Source organism: Petaurus breviceps, unplaced genomic scaffold (genome assembly GCF_028583685.1).
Source record: "Petaurus breviceps papuanus isolate PSGF00001 unplaced genomic scaffold, PetGlider_PUasm1.0 428, whole genome shotgun sequence".
NCBI lineage: Eukaryota > Metazoa > Chordata > Mammalia > Diprotodontia > Petauridae > Petaurus > Petaurus breviceps.
The window spans coordinates 596,669-616,794 of NW_027186331.1; the positions used below are offsets into that span (position 1 = coordinate 596,669).

The 20,126-nt window shown below is 52.8% G+C and overlaps 1 protein-coding gene and 1 pseudogene across 2 annotated transcripts in view; both read right to left on the minus strand.

Annotated features, from left to right (window-relative positions):
* The window catches only part of LOC138171345 (eukaryotic translation initiation factor 3 subunit J-like), a 19,350-nt pseudogene extending 12,405 nt beyond the window's left edge, over positions 1-6,945 (minus strand).
* Positions 3,612-20,126, minus strand: part of DGCR2 (DiGeorge syndrome critical region gene 2) — a 108,371-nt gene continuing 91,856 nt past the window's right edge. For both annotated transcript variants that reach the window (XM_069100810.1, XM_069100811.1), the window contains 3 exons: positions 14,115-14,267; positions 10,024-10,260; positions 3,612-8,182 (listed from right to left, as the gene is read on the minus strand). In XM_069100810.1, coding sequence (XP_068956911.1) covers positions 7,941-8,182; positions 10,024-10,260; positions 14,115-14,267 — 632 coding nt within the window. In that variant the 3' untranslated portion in view covers positions 3,612-7,940. The remainder of the gene's footprint in view (positions 8,183-10,023; positions 10,261-14,114; positions 14,268-20,126) is intronic.

Below are 20,126 nucleotides of genomic sequence, written 5' to 3' on the forward strand. Positions count from 1 at the left end.
ACCACCATCACCACCACCATCACCCCACCATTACTACCATCACCACCATCACTACCATGACCACCACCACCATCATCAACAACAACCAGCAGGACTTATATTGTACTGTTAGGGGTTTTGGAGCCCTCCACATATGCTGTCTCATTTGATCCCCTGACTTCCTCAAGTCCCAACTACAATCCCACCTCTTTCAGGAAGCCTTACCCAGCCTTTCTCAACTCTAGTGCCTTTTCCTCTATTAGTTATTTCCTATTTATGCTGTATATAACTTTGTTTGCTTGCTGCCTCCCCCCATTAGACTGGGAGCTCCTTAAGGGCAGGGACTGTCTTTTGACTCTTTTTGTGTCCCTAGCACTTAGCACAGCATTTGACATATAGGAGGCACTTACAATAATGTTTTTTTAGTTATTATATATAACAATAACAAATGTTTATTGACTGACTAATCCTTAAAATAATTCTGGGAGGTAGGTGCTATCATCCCCATTTTACAAATGAAGTGACTTGTCCAGAATCACACAGTGGGTAAGTGGGATTTGAACCAGTACTCTTAACCACACTGCCACCATCTGTTCAGTAGAAAATCCAATCAGGGCCTCATCTGTACAAGGGAAGTGATGACTTAAGTGTCACGTTTTCTCCTAAGTTGTATCTTATAGAGTAAACATCCCAGTTCCTTCAACAAAGCCTTTCATGCCCCCTTCCATCCCACTTACTTCTCTTGTCAATCCCCTGCCTCCCTATTTTCCAGGTGACATCCCTGAAGACCAGTGGGGGGGGGGGGGCAGACTAGGGATAATAATAGGACCTACCTCCCACACTTGTTGTGAAGTAAAGTGAGATGTTTGTAAGACATTTTACAAACCTTAAAATGAAATGCTAGCTGACATTACTACAGAAATGCTGGCTGATATTATTAGGTACTTAGTAACTATTTAATTGAAATCACTTGGCCAACATCCCAAGGCCAGTTGGTGACCGAGTCAGGTCTCAAACTCCATCTCCTATGCTCCTTCACCCTGGGTCACCTCTCCTGAAACACTTCCCTCGGATCCCTTTGGACAATGCAGTGGATTGTCACAGTGGAGAGGGAGAGACACTAGCCATGGCTTTTGCCCAAACTATTGGAATTCACTCAGACACAAACAAGTGATGAAGTCAGCCTTGTGGGGTCTCCAGGCTTATTCCTCCCAGGCCTCTGTACTGGTCACACCACACCTGGAGGGCTGGGTGCAGTCCTGGATCCCACACTTTGGGACAGACAACATCACACTGGAAAGGGTCCTGCTGAGGACAACCACAATTGCTGAGGGGGCTTGTGACCTTGCCAATGCAGAATTTACTGAAGGAATTAGAATTTAGCCTAAAAGATGCCTGGGAATGACATGACGTTACCGGGTTTTCAAATTTATCTAGGGTCATTGTGTAGATGAAAGCTTAGACTGCTGCAGCTTTAACAAGAAATGTACACCTATTTTTTTGGCATGGATGCCTCTGGCACATGGACCCCCTCTCAGAACCTCATTTTTGAATGCATCAAATACAATACAAAGGAAACCGGGTACACAGCAGGTTAAGAACCCAGATACTATAACGATGCTCCCAAGAAAGTAAACATGTGCGTAAACACACACTCAGACACACACACACACACACACACACTCCTGAAGCGCAGAGGGATTTTTCTTCTTGTGTTCCTTGCTTAGTTCTATACCTAGGAGACTGGGGCTTAGAGTCCCCACTCCATCACCTGCCAGGTTTGGTCAGAGGGGATGATTGAGGAGGGCCGGAGCACTAGGGAGTGTAGACTCCCAGGTCTGAAGGAACCAGTGAGGTCATCTCGCCCATCTTGTCCCAACCACTGGAAGGCTTTGCTTCTCTCTAAGCCTCCAATGACTCCCTGTGTGGATCAAGCAAGCCTCCCGCTGGCTCACCCAGAACCATCGGTGCTGACAGCTCCTCCTTCTGCGCATCCGGAGTTAACATAGTGAGGCCTGGCTATCTTCAGCACCACCATCATTCCCCTCCACATTCGGTGCCCCTCCAGTCCATGCCCTTCCTCTTTAATCTCACGGCCACTGCCCCAGCCCTCATTACCACCCACCTGGCCTAATATCCTCTCCCCTAATACCTCCTCCCACCTCCACTTTTTCCCCTGCAATTCATGCTTCCTTTGGCTGCCAGACTTACGGAGCCATACTCTCTCACCTGCCATTCAAGGTCCTTAACACTATGGCCTCGTCCAGCCTTCCCAAGTCAGCGAGGATTGATTAAGCACCTACTATGAGCTAGGTACTGTGCCAAGTTGCTGAGGGCACAAAGGCAAGAAACAGTCCCTACCCTCAGGAAGCTTCTACTCTTACAGCTTCCACCCCCCAGCCAAGCCGGACTGACTCCTTGCCATTTCTGGCATATGCTCTCTTTAATCAACCACCCAACAGACATGCTAATCATCTTTTAGGTGCTAGAAGCTGGGGTTTATTGAGACAGAAGCGCCCTCAAGGAGCTTACATGCTACCTTGCCCTGGCGGGCGCTATTTCCCATGCCTAGAGTTTCACCTCCCTGCTCATCTGTTAAAATTGTATCTAGCTTTTAAGGCCCAGTGGCCCCCACTTCCACGTAGCCCTACTGGATAGTCCCAGTCGGCAGGGAGTCTCCTTTCCTATCAATCATTTGTTGAGCACCTACTGTTTGCCAGGCACTATGCCAAGCACTGGGGATACAGGAGGAGGAGAGCTACAGACAGGATCAGTGGGTAATCAGTGCCAGAGGGAAGGCACTTCCCTGCCCCCCGTCCTTCTACCCTCCCCCCAACTCTAACAGGATCTGCTTCCCTGGTCCCACCAGCTCTTTCCAGGCCTTGAACTTACCTGTCATTGTTCATTTCCTCCCCTGCGCTACCCCATGCTAGTGACTTGACAAACCAAGGCAGCCCTCGCTGGCCACGGCTACCCTAGACTCCTCTAGTGCAGGGACTGTCTGTGCTTTGGAGCTGGGTCCTTAGTGTGCTTAACAAATGGCTTCCCATTCACTTGTGCACTCGCTCCAGTGAGGACTGCTTGTCAGGGATAGGTTGGACTATGCAGGCACTGAGGTGCCTTCCTTGTGAAATCCTGATTCTGTTACTCGTACTCGGCTCCCCATGCCCAGGGATGAAGGCCCAGAGCCCCAGAGGTGGCAGACTCATTTCTAAGCAGAGTGCTGCCCTGGGGCAGCAGGAGACCAGCCACAACTCTCACCCAGTTGGTTCTATCAGGTACTCTGAGCCTCAGTTTCCTCAACTGTAAAATAAGAATAATGCTGATACAACCTCCCTCACTGGGTTATGGTTAGCCAGGTGATTCATAAGCCTCTGAGTGCCATGTAAATAGCAGCAATCGTGGAGACAGAGGCAGAGTCTGAGAGCTGATTTGTTCCGTCAGGTCCTCTGGGCTGGCCCGGTCCAGTGTGTGGGCCAGCAGCCTGCGGGCCTCTCAGGCAGCACCTCTGAAGACTATGCCAAAGATGGTATCCACAGTCCCTCCCATTCAGCCTTCCGGGAGGCAGGGAGGGGGGGCGCACGGCTACCCTATCCTTCTGAAGGTCCTGGGACAAAATCATGACTAAGGACTTGTGGCCAGAACACAAATTTATTTGGCATTTAGATGACACAGTTCTCACAGCATCTTGAGGACAACAAAAAACGAACAATCCAAACAAAACCCCCTCCATGAAAGTGAGAGAAAGTCTTCAGGATGCCCAGTGCCAGTCCTACGGGGCCTTCCAGAGAAGACCAGAAGCCTCCTCCATGGCTACAGAGGATCTCCAGCACCACAGGGGTCATGGCATGAGGGGAGGGAGGCAGCATGACCCCCTTGCTCTCTGCCCCCCCCCCACAAGGGCAGAGTCTGGCCCTGGGAGTGACTGAGGCGTGATGGCAGGTAGGAAGGGGAGGAGGCCTACTTCAGAGTCCACCTTGTGCAGGAGCTCTGGAGACAGGGCATGTGGGGAAAAGGGAAAGATCCTCACCCTTACTGGACCAGATAAACTTCCCCTCCCCAGGTGAGGTACTCAGTCTGGTCTGAGTAGCCAGGTGATCTAAATCCTTGGAAAGGGTGGCAATTTTCACGAGGGTGAGAAATGTGCCCGAGTCTCCCCATTGAGTCACGCTTCTTGGTGATCTCTAGGGACTCTAACCTAGCATGTAATGTGGAAACATCTTTTTCTGTGGACAGAAAGCACACTGGCCTCCCAGGCTTAACCCATGTGGAAGGTCCTGTACGGACTTCACTGAGCACAATCTCATCCTCACTCGAGAAAGGAGGCTTTCTCCAGGGGGTGGGGTCATGTGTTCACAGACAGAAGCCACAGACCCTCAGTCAGTTCTGAGGCAATGAGTGGTCACCTGTCACAGAAGTTGGAGTTCCCCTGGGAGAGCCATGCCCTACAGGCAGTCCTCTGTAGATGTACCCACCCATCCACTCTCCTGCCTCATACCCTGGGTGGCTCAGGGCAGCAGGATATATGACAACTGGGCAGGGCAGGGCCAGGCTGGGTGCCCAGGTCCTCAGGCCTCGGCTTGGAATGAAAGGCACTCATTTGCAAGGCCTCAGGAGGCCTCGGGGCTCAGGCTGTGGCTAGAGTGTTTGGGGGGGGGGGGGGGTTCCTCTAATGCTGCCTCTCCTATCCCAGACCTCATGAGGTGAAGCTCAGAGGCTGCCTCCCCAGGGGCTAAAGCCACCAGAATACAGAACTAAAGTGTTGACTGATAAGAAGTCATTCCATCAAGTGAAAAAATCACAACACCCATGCCTGAGAATTTCTGAAAGTGTAGATCCCAGTGTTTTCAAATGGCACTGCTTTATATTAGGAGAAGTGAGGAATAAGTCTCTATCAAAACTACAAACGACCCAAGGAGGGGCTGGGCAGGGTCGGGGGAGCTACGAGGGAGATTCACTACCTACAATACTCCAACGTGTAGAAATAGGTCTCGACTCCAGCCCTGAGCCCACAGCAGCTCCTTGCCTGGCTTTCAGAAGCGACTGTGTTGGCTTGGGCTCCATGTGTGGGCCCTCAGGTGCTTAGGGGACGGCACAGCCTCAGGCCACCTGACACAGACCACCTGGGCTTCCCTGATCGGGGCTCCCCAGTAGTCTGACCAGCGGCCTTCCTTCCACCTTGATCGCTGTGGATCACAGCACCGACTTGTGGAAAGGACCTTAGAGTTCAGTTAGCACAGTGTGCGCCTGGTGCCTTCCTGGTCTAAAAGTGAGAAAGAATCCATCGTCCAAAGGCCTGGGGGATGCGGGGCAAGCACGAGGGAGAGGCGCATAAGGAGGTGGTGAGCACTTCCCCATTCTGAAACACGGCCTTCCTCTCTCCCCCAGCAGACCTCAAATAACATTCAGGAAACACCAACCAAAGCTTTTTTTGTCTTTAATTAACAACCAGAATGAGGGATCCAATGTGCAATGATGCCATCATTCTTTTAAAAAACATACCTAACACTTCCCCCATCGACCATTTGGCAAGAGGAGGGAAGAAGGGTTCTAAGAGCAGGCCCGCCCCGGCCAGAGAGCGAGATCCCCAGAAGCAGCAGCCAAGGCTTCCCCACCTCAGGCCCCCAATGCCACGGGGCATGGGCGGCTGTTAACAAGCTCTGCTGAGGGCACAAGTGCCAGGGGGCACCCGCCCCTCCTTGCACAGAAAGAGAAAGAAGAATTAAAAACCTTCACACACACCCACAGGAGAAAAGCTCCCGAGCTCCATCCACACTAGAACGCCACAAGTGACAAGGAACCCAGAGAGGAAGGGAGAGCTATGAGACTGTCCCCACTGCATCTCTGGGAGGTGACAAGACAGTATCGAAATCACTGAACTGAGACTGAATGATGCCCCCACACAGTGGCCGGTTCTGGCCCAAGGAAATGTGGCTGAATGAATGGATGAAGGAAGGAATGCCCAGTGTGGCTTCACCCAGCAGCACTTGCTCCAAGTCTCCTTGGGAGGGCCCCCCCCCAAGCCATCCCAAGCCTTTCTTCCTCAGGTGGGCATCCACCGTACCATGATCACACACAGACACACACACCTGCACCCACACACTCGACCACCCATAGAAAACTAAAGGAAACATGGTCAGTACATACAATGTATAGAAAACATATAGATGTGCTCAAAAGTGCACAACACCCGCTTTATTATTCCTACTTGGGCCCTGTCTGCTGTCCACAGGCTGTGTCTGTCTCTGGCCGGCTGAGTCCCTGAAACGGCCGTGAGCAAGAGGACACCCGGCCCAGAGGGGAGACGCCCTGAGCGGGGCCAGGTTTCCCAAGGCGGGCCCCACAGGCGACTCTGGCCTTCTGAGGGGTGGGCCGGGGTGCTGGAAGCAGAACCAAGCGTCTCAACCACAAGCTGCTGACCATGTGGAGCCCTGATAACCTTCAGTCACCCGCCCTGACAGGACACAAGCACACAGCGAAGCTGCCACGAATCTCTCCCCCGAGGCTCCTAACGAGGTAAATCACTAAGTGGACTGAAGGGAGAGGGAGAGGCAGGTGGGGACAGACACCAGAGATCACACTGCTTAGGCTGAGAGCCCGAGAAAATACTGAGAGGTCTGGGTCCGAGTGAAATACCATCTGGGAGAGGGAGCCCCTATCCCCAAGTCTCCCAAGCTCCCCACCGCCCCCTTGCCCAGCAGAAAGAAGCCTACACCAGCAGAAATCACGCATCTTCTCAGCTGCCCTCCAGGCCCCTGAAAAGTCCCCCTGGATGGAGGCAACTCCATCCCTCTCCTTGCCTGCCAGCCACTGCCACCAAGGCCTCTTCTTCCAGAGGCTCCAGAGAGGGCAGCAACTCCCCCAAGCAGGGTCCTCAGGGGCCCCTGGGAGGAGAGGGCTGAGCATGGGAGGAGGGACCTCAGTTTCCAGAGGTGGCAGCCGAGGCAGGGGGACCCACAAGGGCATGACGTCACACGAGGAGGCTCTGCACGGACCAGGAGTTCGAAAGGCAGCTGGATTCACAGTGTGGCCCCAGGTCGGCCTCCTCAGGGCTTCCAGACACACATCCTCCCAGCAAGGCAGCCTGCCCCCAAAGTTGATAGGTCAGTCTGCAGTTGAGACCCTGGCAGAGAAGCACTTCTATGACCAGGGCAGTTCTTGATGGGCCACTTGCCTTCTTCTGATCTGCTCACACCCAAGCAGGTCTGAATACAGGAATACATCCTAGCATATGGGACGCAGGATTCTCATTCTGCACCAAGGTCCTGGCGGGGGGGCTGCGCTCTCCTCTGCCCTGCTCACTCAGGTCGCCACGGGGTGGCTGGACAGCAGCCTGAGGAGGCCAGCATGCCCGCTCTCAGCAGCCTTCAAGCCTGGCCATCTCCAAGCACTCCCCCAACGCCTCCCAAGCCAAACCTTCTGCAGATTCCCTTCCTCTATTGCTTTGCCATTTCAAGATGGAGACACAGAGCTGGCGGCCAGCACCCTCACCAGCAGGGCCTAGCTGGTCCTACACTCACGGTGAGCATCACCACACCCCAGCCAGTCCCACCCACGGCTGATCTATGGACATTTCCAAGCGCTACATGGGATCAAGTGCCACAGGCAGACCCTGCCCTTCTAGCCCCCAGCCTCAGCCTGGTCACAACAACAGAGAACCCCTTCCCTCCTCCATGACTAAAGAAAACAAGCCAAAGCCAAGGGCAGTGACCGATACTGCCCAAGCTCTCCCTCCTCCTCCCCTGATGAGGAGCCACACGCAGCCCCCGGCCCCTATTTACACAATAAACCAGGCGGTGGCTGCTCGGTGAGGGCAGAGCCGAGCGCAGCACAATGGAGGGCAATGCCAGCCTAGAAGAGAGAGCGGGCAGAGCGCATTGCCTGGAGCTGTCCTCTGCCCAGTCGTGTGCAAACAGCTACTCCAAAGATTTCTGACCGGCAGGCTCTTGGCTCGTCCCCCTTTATACGATGGTGTTGAGAGAGCAGAGGCTGGGGCGGCTGCCACCCAGAGTTTCTGCTGGCCTGGTCTCACTCAGGGGCGTGTCCGGGGGCACAAGGAGGGTGCTGCTATCAGCTGAATCGTCCTGCTCTGCCTGGGAGGGCCCCACTGAAGGCGGGGCAGGCCCCTCAGGGAGTCGGGGAGAGGCATCATTGTCTCCTAGGGAGGGCGGGATGCTCTGAGCTGGCTGGGGGAAAACGCCATCTAGGAAAGAAGACAAAGGCTAAAGGTGAGGAAGCCGGGCAGCTGGGCGTGGCAGATCCCCAGGCACCTAAAGGCCCTTTCCCATCACCCCCTGCCTCCCTCCAAGGCCAGCCTGGCCCAGGCCTGCAAAGCAACCATGAAACATCATAGAAAGCCACAGCAGCCACCCCTAAAGGGTCTCCACCCAGGGGACCCACAAAGAGCCCAGATGACTAGGGCCTCTCCTGTCCCCAGAGCTTCTTCCTCCATTTCTTTTCTTTCAGGATTCATGCCTTCTCCAGCAGAAGCACTCCCTGCACTGACCCTCTGGGATCCCCTGGTGCCCACCCTGGAAGCCTCCCCAGCATGGCTGGCCCTTCCACAGGCAAAGCCTTTGAGAGCCTTGACCTCAGTTCCATGGTGAGGCCCTCCCATAAGGGAGGAGGCAGGCCAACTGAAAATACCACTGAGTGAGTGCTCATTTTCAGCCATCAGAAAACAGTGTTCACCCAGCCTCTGACTTGTGGAAACAAGGATGTGATAAATGAGATATAAGGATGCTGGTCCTTTTGAACAAGGGCTCACCCCAACCTGGCTGGACCTTCCAGCTCACCAAAAGGAGACTCCAACTCCAACAGCATCCTGGGAGGCAGGAGCCTGGGCCTTCCTCTCAATGACTCTGCCAGGCAGGCAGTGCGTGCCCACCTCCTCATCTCTGTCTACTCCCCCCACGATGCCTGGTAAGGAGAGGAGCCAGAACCCAGAGCCACATCTCATGACTCCAAGGAGGCAAAGGCCACGGTTGGGTCATTTCACTTGTGTCTGACTCTCTGTGACCCCATTTGGGGGTTTCTTGTGATTTCCCATGTCCTTCTCCAGCCCATTTTACAGATGAGGAAACTGAGGCAGGCAAGGTGAAGTGACTTGCCCAGGGTCACACAGCTAGGAAGTATCTCTCAGGAAGATGAGCCTCCCTGACTCCTGGCTCAGTGCTCTGTGTGCTATGGTGCCCGGCTGCCCCAAGGTGCAAGTAAATATCCCCAAAGTTTCATCCCCTTGGCAAGCCCAGTCTGGCCAACTAGATTTCTTTTCAGAAGTCAAAAATTAATGACCCCCATTGTCCTGTAGCTGTTCCTCCATTCAGGGCCAACAACGACCCCAGGGCTTCCTGAGCAGAGGAATTCTGGTGTAAATCCCCAATCACCTCTGGCCTGGGAGCAGGCCTTGGCTCTGCCCTGAGCCCTGGACAAGACCCCAGACAAGCGGCTTCACCTCCCTCGGCCTGCAAGGCCTCCTGCTAACTCTCAGACTCTGCCCCTCAGTCTTGGCCCGCAGGGACAATGTCTGGTGGTGCGGACCACAGGGGTGCTCTCCAGACAGCTGAGGACGGTCACGACTCCACTCCCCAAAGTCTTGGAAGCAGCAGCCAGAGGGCAGTGCAGGCAGCGCACCAAGGACCAAGGGCTAGAAAAGGCTCTTGGGGGGTGGTGTCTAAACTTTTTAAAGTGAAAAAATGAATTTACATCTGGGAGACGGAGGGAGCAGAAGATAAACTGAGGCTTGAGTAACTCTGAGGACCTGAGAACAAGCAGCTGCCAACATGCCCGAGGCATCCCTCCTCCACCCAAACACCAGCTCCAGGAGCCCTGCTGGGGAAGGGTCAGTGAAAACAATGTCCTGCCAGAGGAGGAGAAGGGGGAGAGCAAGGAGGGGAGGGGGAAGGGAAGAGGAAGATATGCTGCAGATACTGAGATGGAAACAGAAAGCAGATAGGAAAAACAATTAAAGCCACGCATTCCCCCCCTCAATCCTAGACCCCTTGGAAAGTTCCAAGGCTCTTGCCCGGGGTGAGGAGGCAGCACCTGGGCTGGCACAGAGCACGTTGTCGGGGTCGATGGAGGCCTCGTAGGGTGGCGGGGGGTCATCAGGATGCTGGATGTCCGGGTACTTGTAGGCTGTGTATGGCGGAGGAGGGTCATGGAAATGAAAGGCTCCGCCTTCTCCATCGTCAGAGAGGTGCAGTGGAGTAAGGCCCGTCCCGAAGCCGTCAGGACCATAATCGAAGCCTGGGATCCTCCTCCCAAGGTTAAAATGATGCACTGTTGGAGAGACAGGGAGAAAGGTCAAGTGGCGCCACTCCCGGCCCTGTCCTTTGCTGCCCACACTCACTGTGCTCAGACCCACTGGCCCCATCCCTCCCCCATCAGACTGTAAACTCCCTGAGGGCAGGGCTGGGCTCCTATTCCCAGCATGGGCACAGGCTCTGCACCTCCTGAGCTCAATCTAAGCTTGTGGAATCAGAATTAATGGAGTCAAATTCTCTCTGACATAGTTTTGATTGATGTTTCACAAGAACAATCTTAACCCCTCCTTCTGCTCCTACACATACACACACACACACGTACGCACTCATACATACATACACACATGCACACACACATGCTCGCACTCATACACGCACGCACACACATACACACACGCACACATGCATGCACACACATATCATACTCACACACGCACACACATGCACCCCATTTTACCCTTGTCTGACTGTCATTTCCTCATCTTGGGCTTGTCTTACAAGACCAGAGGTCTAGAGCCGGACGAGACCTTAGAAAACTAAGAAAAACAATCCTTGCAGCGAGTCTCTGATAGAGTCTCTAAGATACACAGAGAGCCGGCTCCAGTTTATAAGCATAAGAGTGATTCCCCAGCTGATAAACGGTCACAGGATATGATTAGGCAGCATTCAGAGGAGGAAATACCAGCTACCAATAGCCATGTAAAATGTTCTAAATCAACAATTACAGAAATGCAAATTAAACAATTCTGAGCTTCTGCCTCACACCCATCGGACTGAAAAATGCAAACGCTGGAGTTGCTGTGGGAAAACAGGCACATTATTGCACTATTGAGGGAGCTGAGAATTGGTGCAGCCATTTCGGCAAAGCAACTTGGAGCTACGCCCAAAAGGCCATTAAACTGTGCGCACCCCGTGGCCCCACCATCCTGGTACTAACTCTATGGTACAAAAAGACCGAAGAGGAGAAGGAGTCGTGTGGTCAAGAATATTTTCAGCAGCTCTTCAGTTTGTGATGACAAAGAATTGGAAACTGAGGGCAAGACGCCCAAGAATTGGGGAACGGCCGAACACGTCGGGGAATGGCCGAACACATCCATGAATGTGATGGAATACCGTTGTGCTATAAGAAATGATGAAGGGGATGGTTTCAGAGAAACCTGAGAAGACTGACAGAAACTGATGCAGAGGAAAGGGAGAAAACCAAGAACAATGCGATAAAGACAAAAACTCTCAGACTTGGGAGTCTGATCAGCATGAGGTCCCAGCACGCCGCCGCCGCCGCCCTGCTCCAGAGACACACATGCAGGCTGGAGGGCGGACGAAGGCTGATGGGCTTAGTTTTGGAAACGGCTAATGCAGGAGTCTGCTTTTTAATACACGCGTGTATATGTGTATGTATACAGTCCATAACAGATTCCACTCTTCTTGCATTCACCATGGAGGGAAGGGGAAAGGTGAGGGAAAGAATTCGCAGCTGGAAATGAAGCTGAATTATAAAAAACAAAATGAGATGAAACTGAAGATTTGAATACAGACCTTCAGACCCTGGAGTAATAATAACTCCCCCCTCTTTCACTTTACCAGGCTCAGGCCACAGGACCACTCTGGGGCCTGAGGTAACAGTCCTACATTGATGCCCCCAACTTCATGTTCCTCTAAGCCTGAGAAGGCTGGGCCCCCCCAGGGGAGTTTCTGGTCCAGGGTCCACCCTATGCTTCCCTTTTAACCAGAGACCATCATGTACCTGCCTCCTCAAGGGCAGTCTCTTTTTATCATCTTGATGTGCATGTCCTGGATCTGAAGGAAAGGCCTGCTCCTCCTGGGAACTCCTTGCACCCCTCACTCACCCCCAAAACCAGGTTTATTGCCCCTGGCCTACATCTCCTATCCTCTGCTTAGCTGGGGCCTGGAACGCAGCTGTACTAGCTAAGGGAGCAGGCCATATTCACACAGGGCCTGACACCAGCCTCCCCCTCGATGCCTCCCAGATGGGCCCCTCCACACCAGTTCTCCTGGCTACCTGAACAGGGTTGGTATCAGAAACTAAAGGATGTGGCACCCACCCCATCCTGCTCAGGCAAGGGTGACCAAATAAGCAGCCTGTCTGGGCATGGGGGCATGGTCATTCACTCTTTGGTGGTGAACAAATCTTCCCAGTGATTTGAAATTAGAATTAGACTCAGACGGCACCTAATGAAGCCCCCTCATCCTCATGCAGCTCAGCCCGGCCCCTTTCCTTGGGCCCGGTCCCAAGCTCCCCTTGTGCATTCCAGAATCTCAGGTCTAATCTTTCGTAAATACGATGGTACTGCTGGCTTTTGTTTATATATCACCTACATTCTCCACTGTATTCCTCCCCCTACATCTGTCCAGAAAGTTTTTCTTTATAATAAAGAACAAAAAAAAAGGAAGAAAAATCATTCAGGAAAACCAGCAAGCCCCAAAGCGCTTGCCATGCTCCCCCAGCCCCCCAGCCCCCACCTCACAAGGAAGCCAGGCCCTGTTTGCTCTTCTCCCTTCTCTGGGGCCCAAATCCAGCCCTGCTCAACTGGCCGCTTCTGTCTTCACGGCCTCGTGACAGCTCTCGCTGGAGGCACCATGGCTCCGCTCACTTCACAGAGCTCCTTGCGGCTTCTGGGTCCAAGGGTGGAGACATTTTCTCCCCAACTGATTGTCATAAACTGCCCCTCACATCAGATGCCTCTTGCTCTCACGCTTCCATCTCTTGGAAATCAGAAAGCCAATGACTCCTCCACTGGCCGCCCCTCTCCTCTCCAGCCCTCCTCCCACATGCCCGCCCTGCCAAGTTCAGTCCACTGCGCTGTCTCCCGCCAGCCTCCAGGCAGGCCCTCCTCACAGCCAGGCAGCCTTCGCAACACTTATCCTTAGAGACTTCAATGGAGGCCCCAATGTCTCCGCTAAGGCTCCTGCCACTGGCTGAGCCTTCCCTCCACACAGTGACACACACGAGTCTCGCCTCCGTGACCCAGATGGCTGGCCTTCCTCCATCTGGCCACAGTTTGCTCCCTCTCTGTCTCTCTCAACACACCCACAACTCTGCTCCTTCTCCTAAGGTGCTGCCCACACTTCTGGGGACCCGTCCTTCACTTGCTGGGGACCCAGTCACCGGTCTCCCTGTTATGTCAGTGCTCCTCCGCCTCTGTCTCTCTCATGCTGCTCTCCCCACACTTCCCTCATTCAGGGTCTCACCCCTCCTGGCCCTGGCATTTCTCTTCGCTCCTCCCCACCCCCCCCTCGTGGCTCTGCAGCCCTCGGGTGAGGATCTTCTCCCTGCTGCCTTCTCTTTTGGTTTTCCTTAGGCTGGAAGCACCAAGAGGGCAGGGCTGTCTTTCTATTTACACTTGAATCCCCAGCACTGGGCATAGTGCCTGGCACAGAGTAAGCACTTACTGACCGTCCCAGTCTGGTTCCAGTCTCTCCTTAGGAGGAGCTGCCCCTCGCTCTCCCACCAGGACACACTGTGGCCCCAGCCTGCCGGGCAGTGCTCTGATTGGTACTCGGGCCCTGCCCCCCGTGCCCAGCGCTCAGCCCTGCATCTCTTCAGGCATGACCTGACAGTGCAGGCCTTCCCCAAGCCTCTCAGTCACCGGCACTCTTCCACCCCACAACACCACAGACTTACTCCGCATGAATGTTGTGTTCATTCATCTGTGCATCTGTGTTTCCTCCTGGTAGAGAGGGAGCCCCTTGAGGGCAGAGACTAGATCAGTTCCCTTTGGATCCCCAGGGCCTAGCAGGATAGTCTTTTCACTGATGTTTAAGTTGAGAATAGATGAAATGCTAATCAGAGTTGGAAAGGACTCGACCACTTCTCCCCTCAGGCCCCCAGGGCAGCCACAGGCTACTCACAGTTGGCACCAATCAATGACTCGATGCGCTCCCGGCGCCTCTGCCGCAGTCGATGAACCATGAAGAGAAGCAACGACAGGATGAGGAAGGAGGAGATGCAGCTGACAATGAGGCGCATCCCGCTGGCCATGGAGTCGAACAGGCTGCTGCCATCTGTGACACAAAGCCAAAGTCAGCGGCCGCAGCCCAGGCAGGCCGGCCCCCCGTCTCTCCTTGTCTCTGTCACACACACACACACACACACACACACACACACGTCAGAGACACATCCCAGGTGGGTGCCCATTGTTAGACACTGGACATGCCATGTGCTCCTGTCACCCCAGCCTGAGCCCCTGGGCTCCAACAGAAAGAAGTGTCTCTCCACCAAAGGGCCTGAAACCAAAGGCGGATGGGAGCGCTGGAGAAGGCTCCGGCATTCTGCTGACTCTTCACCCTGGTGGATCTGCTGAGCCCATCAGACAGCACCGAGGGCAGTGCAGCGGCACCAGGCCTCAAGCAGGCCCCACTGAGCTGGAGCCTCACCCCGAGGGTGGACAGCGCAGGACCAGCCCCCAGGCCCTGGTGGTCCCAGAGGTGATGCTAGGAGCGCCAGGCCTCAAGCAGGCCCCACTGAGCAGGAGCCCCACCCCAAGGGCTGACAGCGCAGGACCAGCCCCAGGCCCAGCGGCCCCAGAACAATCCGGGGCTTCTCCAGGGAGTCTCCTCATGAGGATGCTGTCAGCAGCTCCCACTTCCAGGGCTCACAAAGTGTTTTACTGAACCATCATCTTTAAGAAGAGGATATCTGACTAAAGAAAGATCTTTTCAACAAAGGGAGACACAGACAAGAGAACCACAGTGGGGGTTGGGGAAGAGCTATTGCCTCTCGAGATGCTGCAGACCACCAAAGACACTTTTCTGAAACCCCAGGCCCTGAGCCAGCTTCTGGCTGCCCAGAGCTTCCAGTCGCAGCCTGTTTTCAAAGTACATTATTAATGTGCCTTAAAAGCAAAGCCGGGCTCCTTCGCAGGGCTCTCTACAAAGACTCTATTCATAGCCATTCAAATGCTGAACGCCATGGGAGCCTGGGCCCCTGGGACACTCGGCTCAGGCCCCGCCTGCCACCCCACCACAGCCATGCTGCTCAGACGTGCCACTGCTCACACCCCTTGCTCTACAGACTCTGTGTTTTCTAGCAAAGCTGCAAACTTCTGTCAGAAGAATCCTGCTTCCTGATTAACTGCCATTGTAAAATCTAAGACATGGGAAGAAATTAAAGATATCTATAATCATATGAAAAAATGCTCTACATCTCTATTGATCAGAGAAATGCAAATCAAAACAACTGAGGTACCACGTCTCACCTATCTGATTGGCTAACATGACAAAAGAGGAAAATGATAAATGCTGGAAAAGATGTAGGAAAATTGGAACACTGATGCATTGTTGGTGGAGCTGTGAACTGATCCAACCATTCTGGAGAGCAATCTGGAACTATGCCCAAAGGGCTATAAAACTGTGCACACCCTCTGACCCAGCAATAAGACTGCTAGGGCTGTACAACAGCTCTTTTTGTGGTGGCAAAGAATTGGAAATCAAGAGGGTGCCCATCAACTGGGGAATGGCTGAACAAGCTGTGGTGTATGCATGTAATGGAATACTGTTGTGCTATAAGAAACGAGGAGCAGAGGGACTTCATAACCTGGAGAGGCTTATAGGAACTGATGCTGAGGGAGGGGCGCAGGGCCAGGAGAACACTGTACACAGTCACAGACACATCGTATCTCTGATGACTGACTTTGATAGACGGGGCTTCTCTCAACAATACAAGGCTACAGACACTCCAACAGACTCATGATGGAAAGAGACGTCCCCATCCAGAGAAAGAGCTACAGAATCTGAATTCAGTTTGAAGTAAAACTACCTGCTCTCTTTCTTTTTCGTTTTGTTTTGTTTCTTCTTTTTCATGGTTCAGTCCATTGGTTATAATTCTTCTTTACGACCTAACTCAAAAACTTGAGGAACTGAATGCTGTAAACTAAAAATAAATAAATTTAAAAGGACAAAAAAAAAATCTAAGACATGGTGCTATGCAAAAAAATCCCTCCAAAGAAACAAAAATTCAAGAAGAAAGGGTGGGGAAGTCATGTCCAGGGACAGACTGTGTACTGTAGGCCCCAGGCCTACTGACCAGTCCCTGTGGCAGGAGGGCCCAGGCTGGTAGATTGACTGACTCTGGGAGCCCTGAGCTCCAGTGTCCATATTGAGTCAGTTACCTATAGGGAGAGCTCCCAGGAGCTGTTGCTACGAGGTGCTGAAGGAGGGGTGAGCCAACCCAGATCAGTGCTGGAATCAGGCCCAGAAGTGGCTACCACATGTCCAGCCTGGATGAGAGAGGGAGACCCAGTCTAGAAAAAACCAGAAAGCCTTGTGGTATTTCTCCTTACTCCAGCAGCTTCTTCCCACTGTCCCCTGTATCCAAACGGACGGCCCTTTTGCCATGTTTCTATTCTCCCTGCCTCTTAGCAAACAGAACCAAAGCAGCATACTTGGCTGGTTGGGGCCACCATCTAACCTAGGCTGAGTCTACTCTAGCTGAACAGTCCCTGAAATCTGCCCCACGATCAGGTCACACAAAGCAGTGTTATGAGCTCAATGAGTGGAGATGGCCTACGTGGCATTTACTTACAAGGAAGGACACCTGCAGCTGATGCAAGGAGACACCCAGAAAGCTGGAACCAGAGCAGACGCTGGGCCACAGAAGGTCAGAGCTGAAAGTCGTGGGCAGTCACATGGCAAAGACGCTGAGTGTTCAGACTCACTTAGTGATCAGCTAACACCAGGATCCAAATTCTCCTGCGGATGCCCGTGTCCCTCTGACGCCCACCTCCCTTCTCACTCTTTCCTTTTTAACACCGTGATCCATGGTGCCACCCTCATTCTTCCCCGCCCCACTGGATGAAATGATCTGGAAATGGCAAATTCTTCAGCCAGCCCTGCCTCAGACCAACAACCAGCCCCAATAATCCTGGTGAAAGAGCAGAGTCTGGGGCATGGCATTCACTGACGCCTCACCCACCAGGTGGGCAGCCTGTCTCACCACCCCCTTACAACTGGCAGAGATGCAGAAGGTGAAGATCATCAATGTTAAGGAGAAGGTGGGCAGCCAGGAACATCAATGCACTCCTGGCAGAGCTGCAAACTGCACCACGTGTGGAGAACGACCGACAGGGACTTGGGCACGGGGTCATACTCTTCAATCCTAGGGTCCCCCAATGCAGAAAGCCAAGTCCGATGATACCAAAATATTCAGCAGCAGCAAAAAGCAGAATATACATGATGAGGCTACTCTGCTAAATTAACCAATTAGCAAGAATCTCTAAGGCTCCTACTATGTGCCAGGAGCTTCATTAGGTGATGGGAAAATATACACAGAAGTGAAACCATCCCTGCCCCCGAGGAGCTTACAATCTAGCAAGGAAACACACACGCACACACACTCACACACACACATGTACACACACATGCATGCACGCACACACATGCACACACTCAAAACAATGGCTGTATTGTGGTTTATGAATATAATGCAATTATTTCTGCACCACAAGAATGAATGAATGAAACAAGCATTTACAAACAATGAAGACGAACTCAGAGAGACATGGGAAACATGTCTAACATTATGATGCCAGAGCAATGTGTAGCCAGTGATGGCGACGTAAAGGGAGACAGCAGTACTCCCAGACGCCACAGTTCTGAGAGAGGACACAGGCCCACAGTCCTTCCTGGCAACCAAGTTTAGAGAGTTCCTCCTTCCTTTCGGCTAAGGAATGGCAAGTGCCAACTTCAGAACATGACCGAGCTCTGATGCTGTGGGGCCTGGGAAATGACATGTCAGGAACACAATGCCTTGGTATAAGGAGTCGGCTTAGATGAAAGTGAAGGAATGAGAAGCTGCCCCCAGTGCATTCCTCCTTCATGCCTCTTTTCAAATAGAAACACCCCTAAATTAAACCACAACCTGGGAATGTCCGAAAGACAGAAGCCATCAGAATGACCTGAGCATTTTCCAGAAGGGGGAGTGAGGAGGCAGCAAATCCATGTCAGGATCAGACCTCAGGTCTCCTGACACCCAAGACATGCCTCAAAATTCCTAAAGAGGTGTACTTGGCTCTCATCTCCCTTTCTTCCCGAGAGAGGAGGCAGGAGGCCAGAGCTCACAGCTTTCAGAGGAGAAATGGGTGGGAAGCTGACGTCAGTACCTCCAGGGAGGCGTGAAAATGTGTGGGGAGTCATGTCTGGCCCACCTGCCAGATTCTGCCTTGGAGAACACCGGCCTCTCTAGAGACACCAGCACCCCAGCAGGGAGGGGCTGCAGGTCCTGTCTGTGGCTATCTCTCTGTAGATCACCACAGGACCCTTGAGTGCACAGAGCTCAACCCCTTGCCCACTGAAGGAATCCCTCCTCCACCATCCCCAACAAATGGTCATCCTGCCATGGTTGGAGCATCTCTGTAGCAGGGAACTCAATTCCATTTTCAGAAATACTAACAATGATTCATCTATTCGCCGTGCATTTACTAAAATGAGCCATATGCTTGTCCCTATTCTAGATACGAAGACAAAAACAAAGGAGTCCCTGTCCTCAGGAAGCTTCTGTCCTACTGGAAGGAAACAAGCTGGACGCCAAAGCCTGACTGCTTTATTTCTACTGAGAGAGACAGATATAGATACATGCGTGTATATAAAGAGCATGTATATGAAAAGGAGAATGTGTGTGTATGTATACATCTGTATTTATGTGTGTGTGTATGTGTGGGTACAACACAATATACATAAGCATAATTTGGGGAGGGCAGGCATTAGCAATGAGAGGGGACCAAGAAAGAGGCTTCCTGAAGGAGGCAGAGGTGAGGAAGAAGAGCATCACAGGCCTGGGGAACAGCCTGGGCAAAGATACAGAGGCAGGAGATGAAATTCTGTGAAGTCACCAAGCATTTGTGAAGCACCTGCTATAGGCCAGGCACTGTGTTAAGTGCTGGGGACAGAGAGAGGCAAACACAACAGCTCCCAAGACTGCTGGGTGGAAGGCTCTAACGTGTGGAGACAACATGCAGAAACCCACACAATACAAACAAGAAAGGGGCAACAAATCTGGAGACCAAGGCAGGAGCCAGGCCGGGAAGGGCTTGGAAGGCCAAACCGAGGAGGTGGCACTTTATAATAGAGGCAAAGGGAGTTCATGGCCTTTCCTGAATAGGTGAGTGACATGGTCAGATCTATACCTTAGGAAGATGGATCATGGATCAGAGAAGCTGGAGACAGGAGATGGATGAAGAAGCTGCTTCCAGTCTCAGTGAGAGATGGTGAGGGCCAGAAACCAAGGAGTTAACTGTGAGGGGCGAGGAGAGGGTGGATGTGAGAGATGGAAGGGAAGGTAGAAGGGCAAGGCCTGGCAACAACTGGACATAAGAGGTGAGGAAAAAATGAGAGTGAGGAGCAGAGGGCGACCCTGACCCTAAGAACTGGAGGTACTGGTTAGGAAAGATGGTGGGCTCTGCAACGGGAAGAGTGAAGATAGGAAGGTGTGAGGAGGGGGGCGCCCCTGAGGAAAAGAAAACAAGCTGTGTGGACAAGGCGGAGTTGGGACGCCCTCAGGACACTGAGGTAGAGGGTCCTGTGACGAAGCCTGAAGTTCAGGACAGAAATGAGGACTAGATATAGAAATCCAAGAGGCATGTCCATAGAGATAGTCAACGAAAACATGGGGGAGAGGGGGAGAGAGAGAGAGACAGAGACAGAGAAAGAGAGAGAGACAGAGAGAGGGAGAGTCAGAGACAGAGATAGAGACACAGAAAGAGGGAGAGACACAGAGAGAGAGGGAGAGACAGAGAGAGACAGAGACAGAGAGGGAGGAGAGACAGAAAGAGACAGAGACAGAGAGGGAGGAGAGACAGAGACAGAGAGAGAGGGAGAGGGAGAGACACAGAGAGAGGGAGAGACAGACAGAGACAGAGAGGGAGGAGA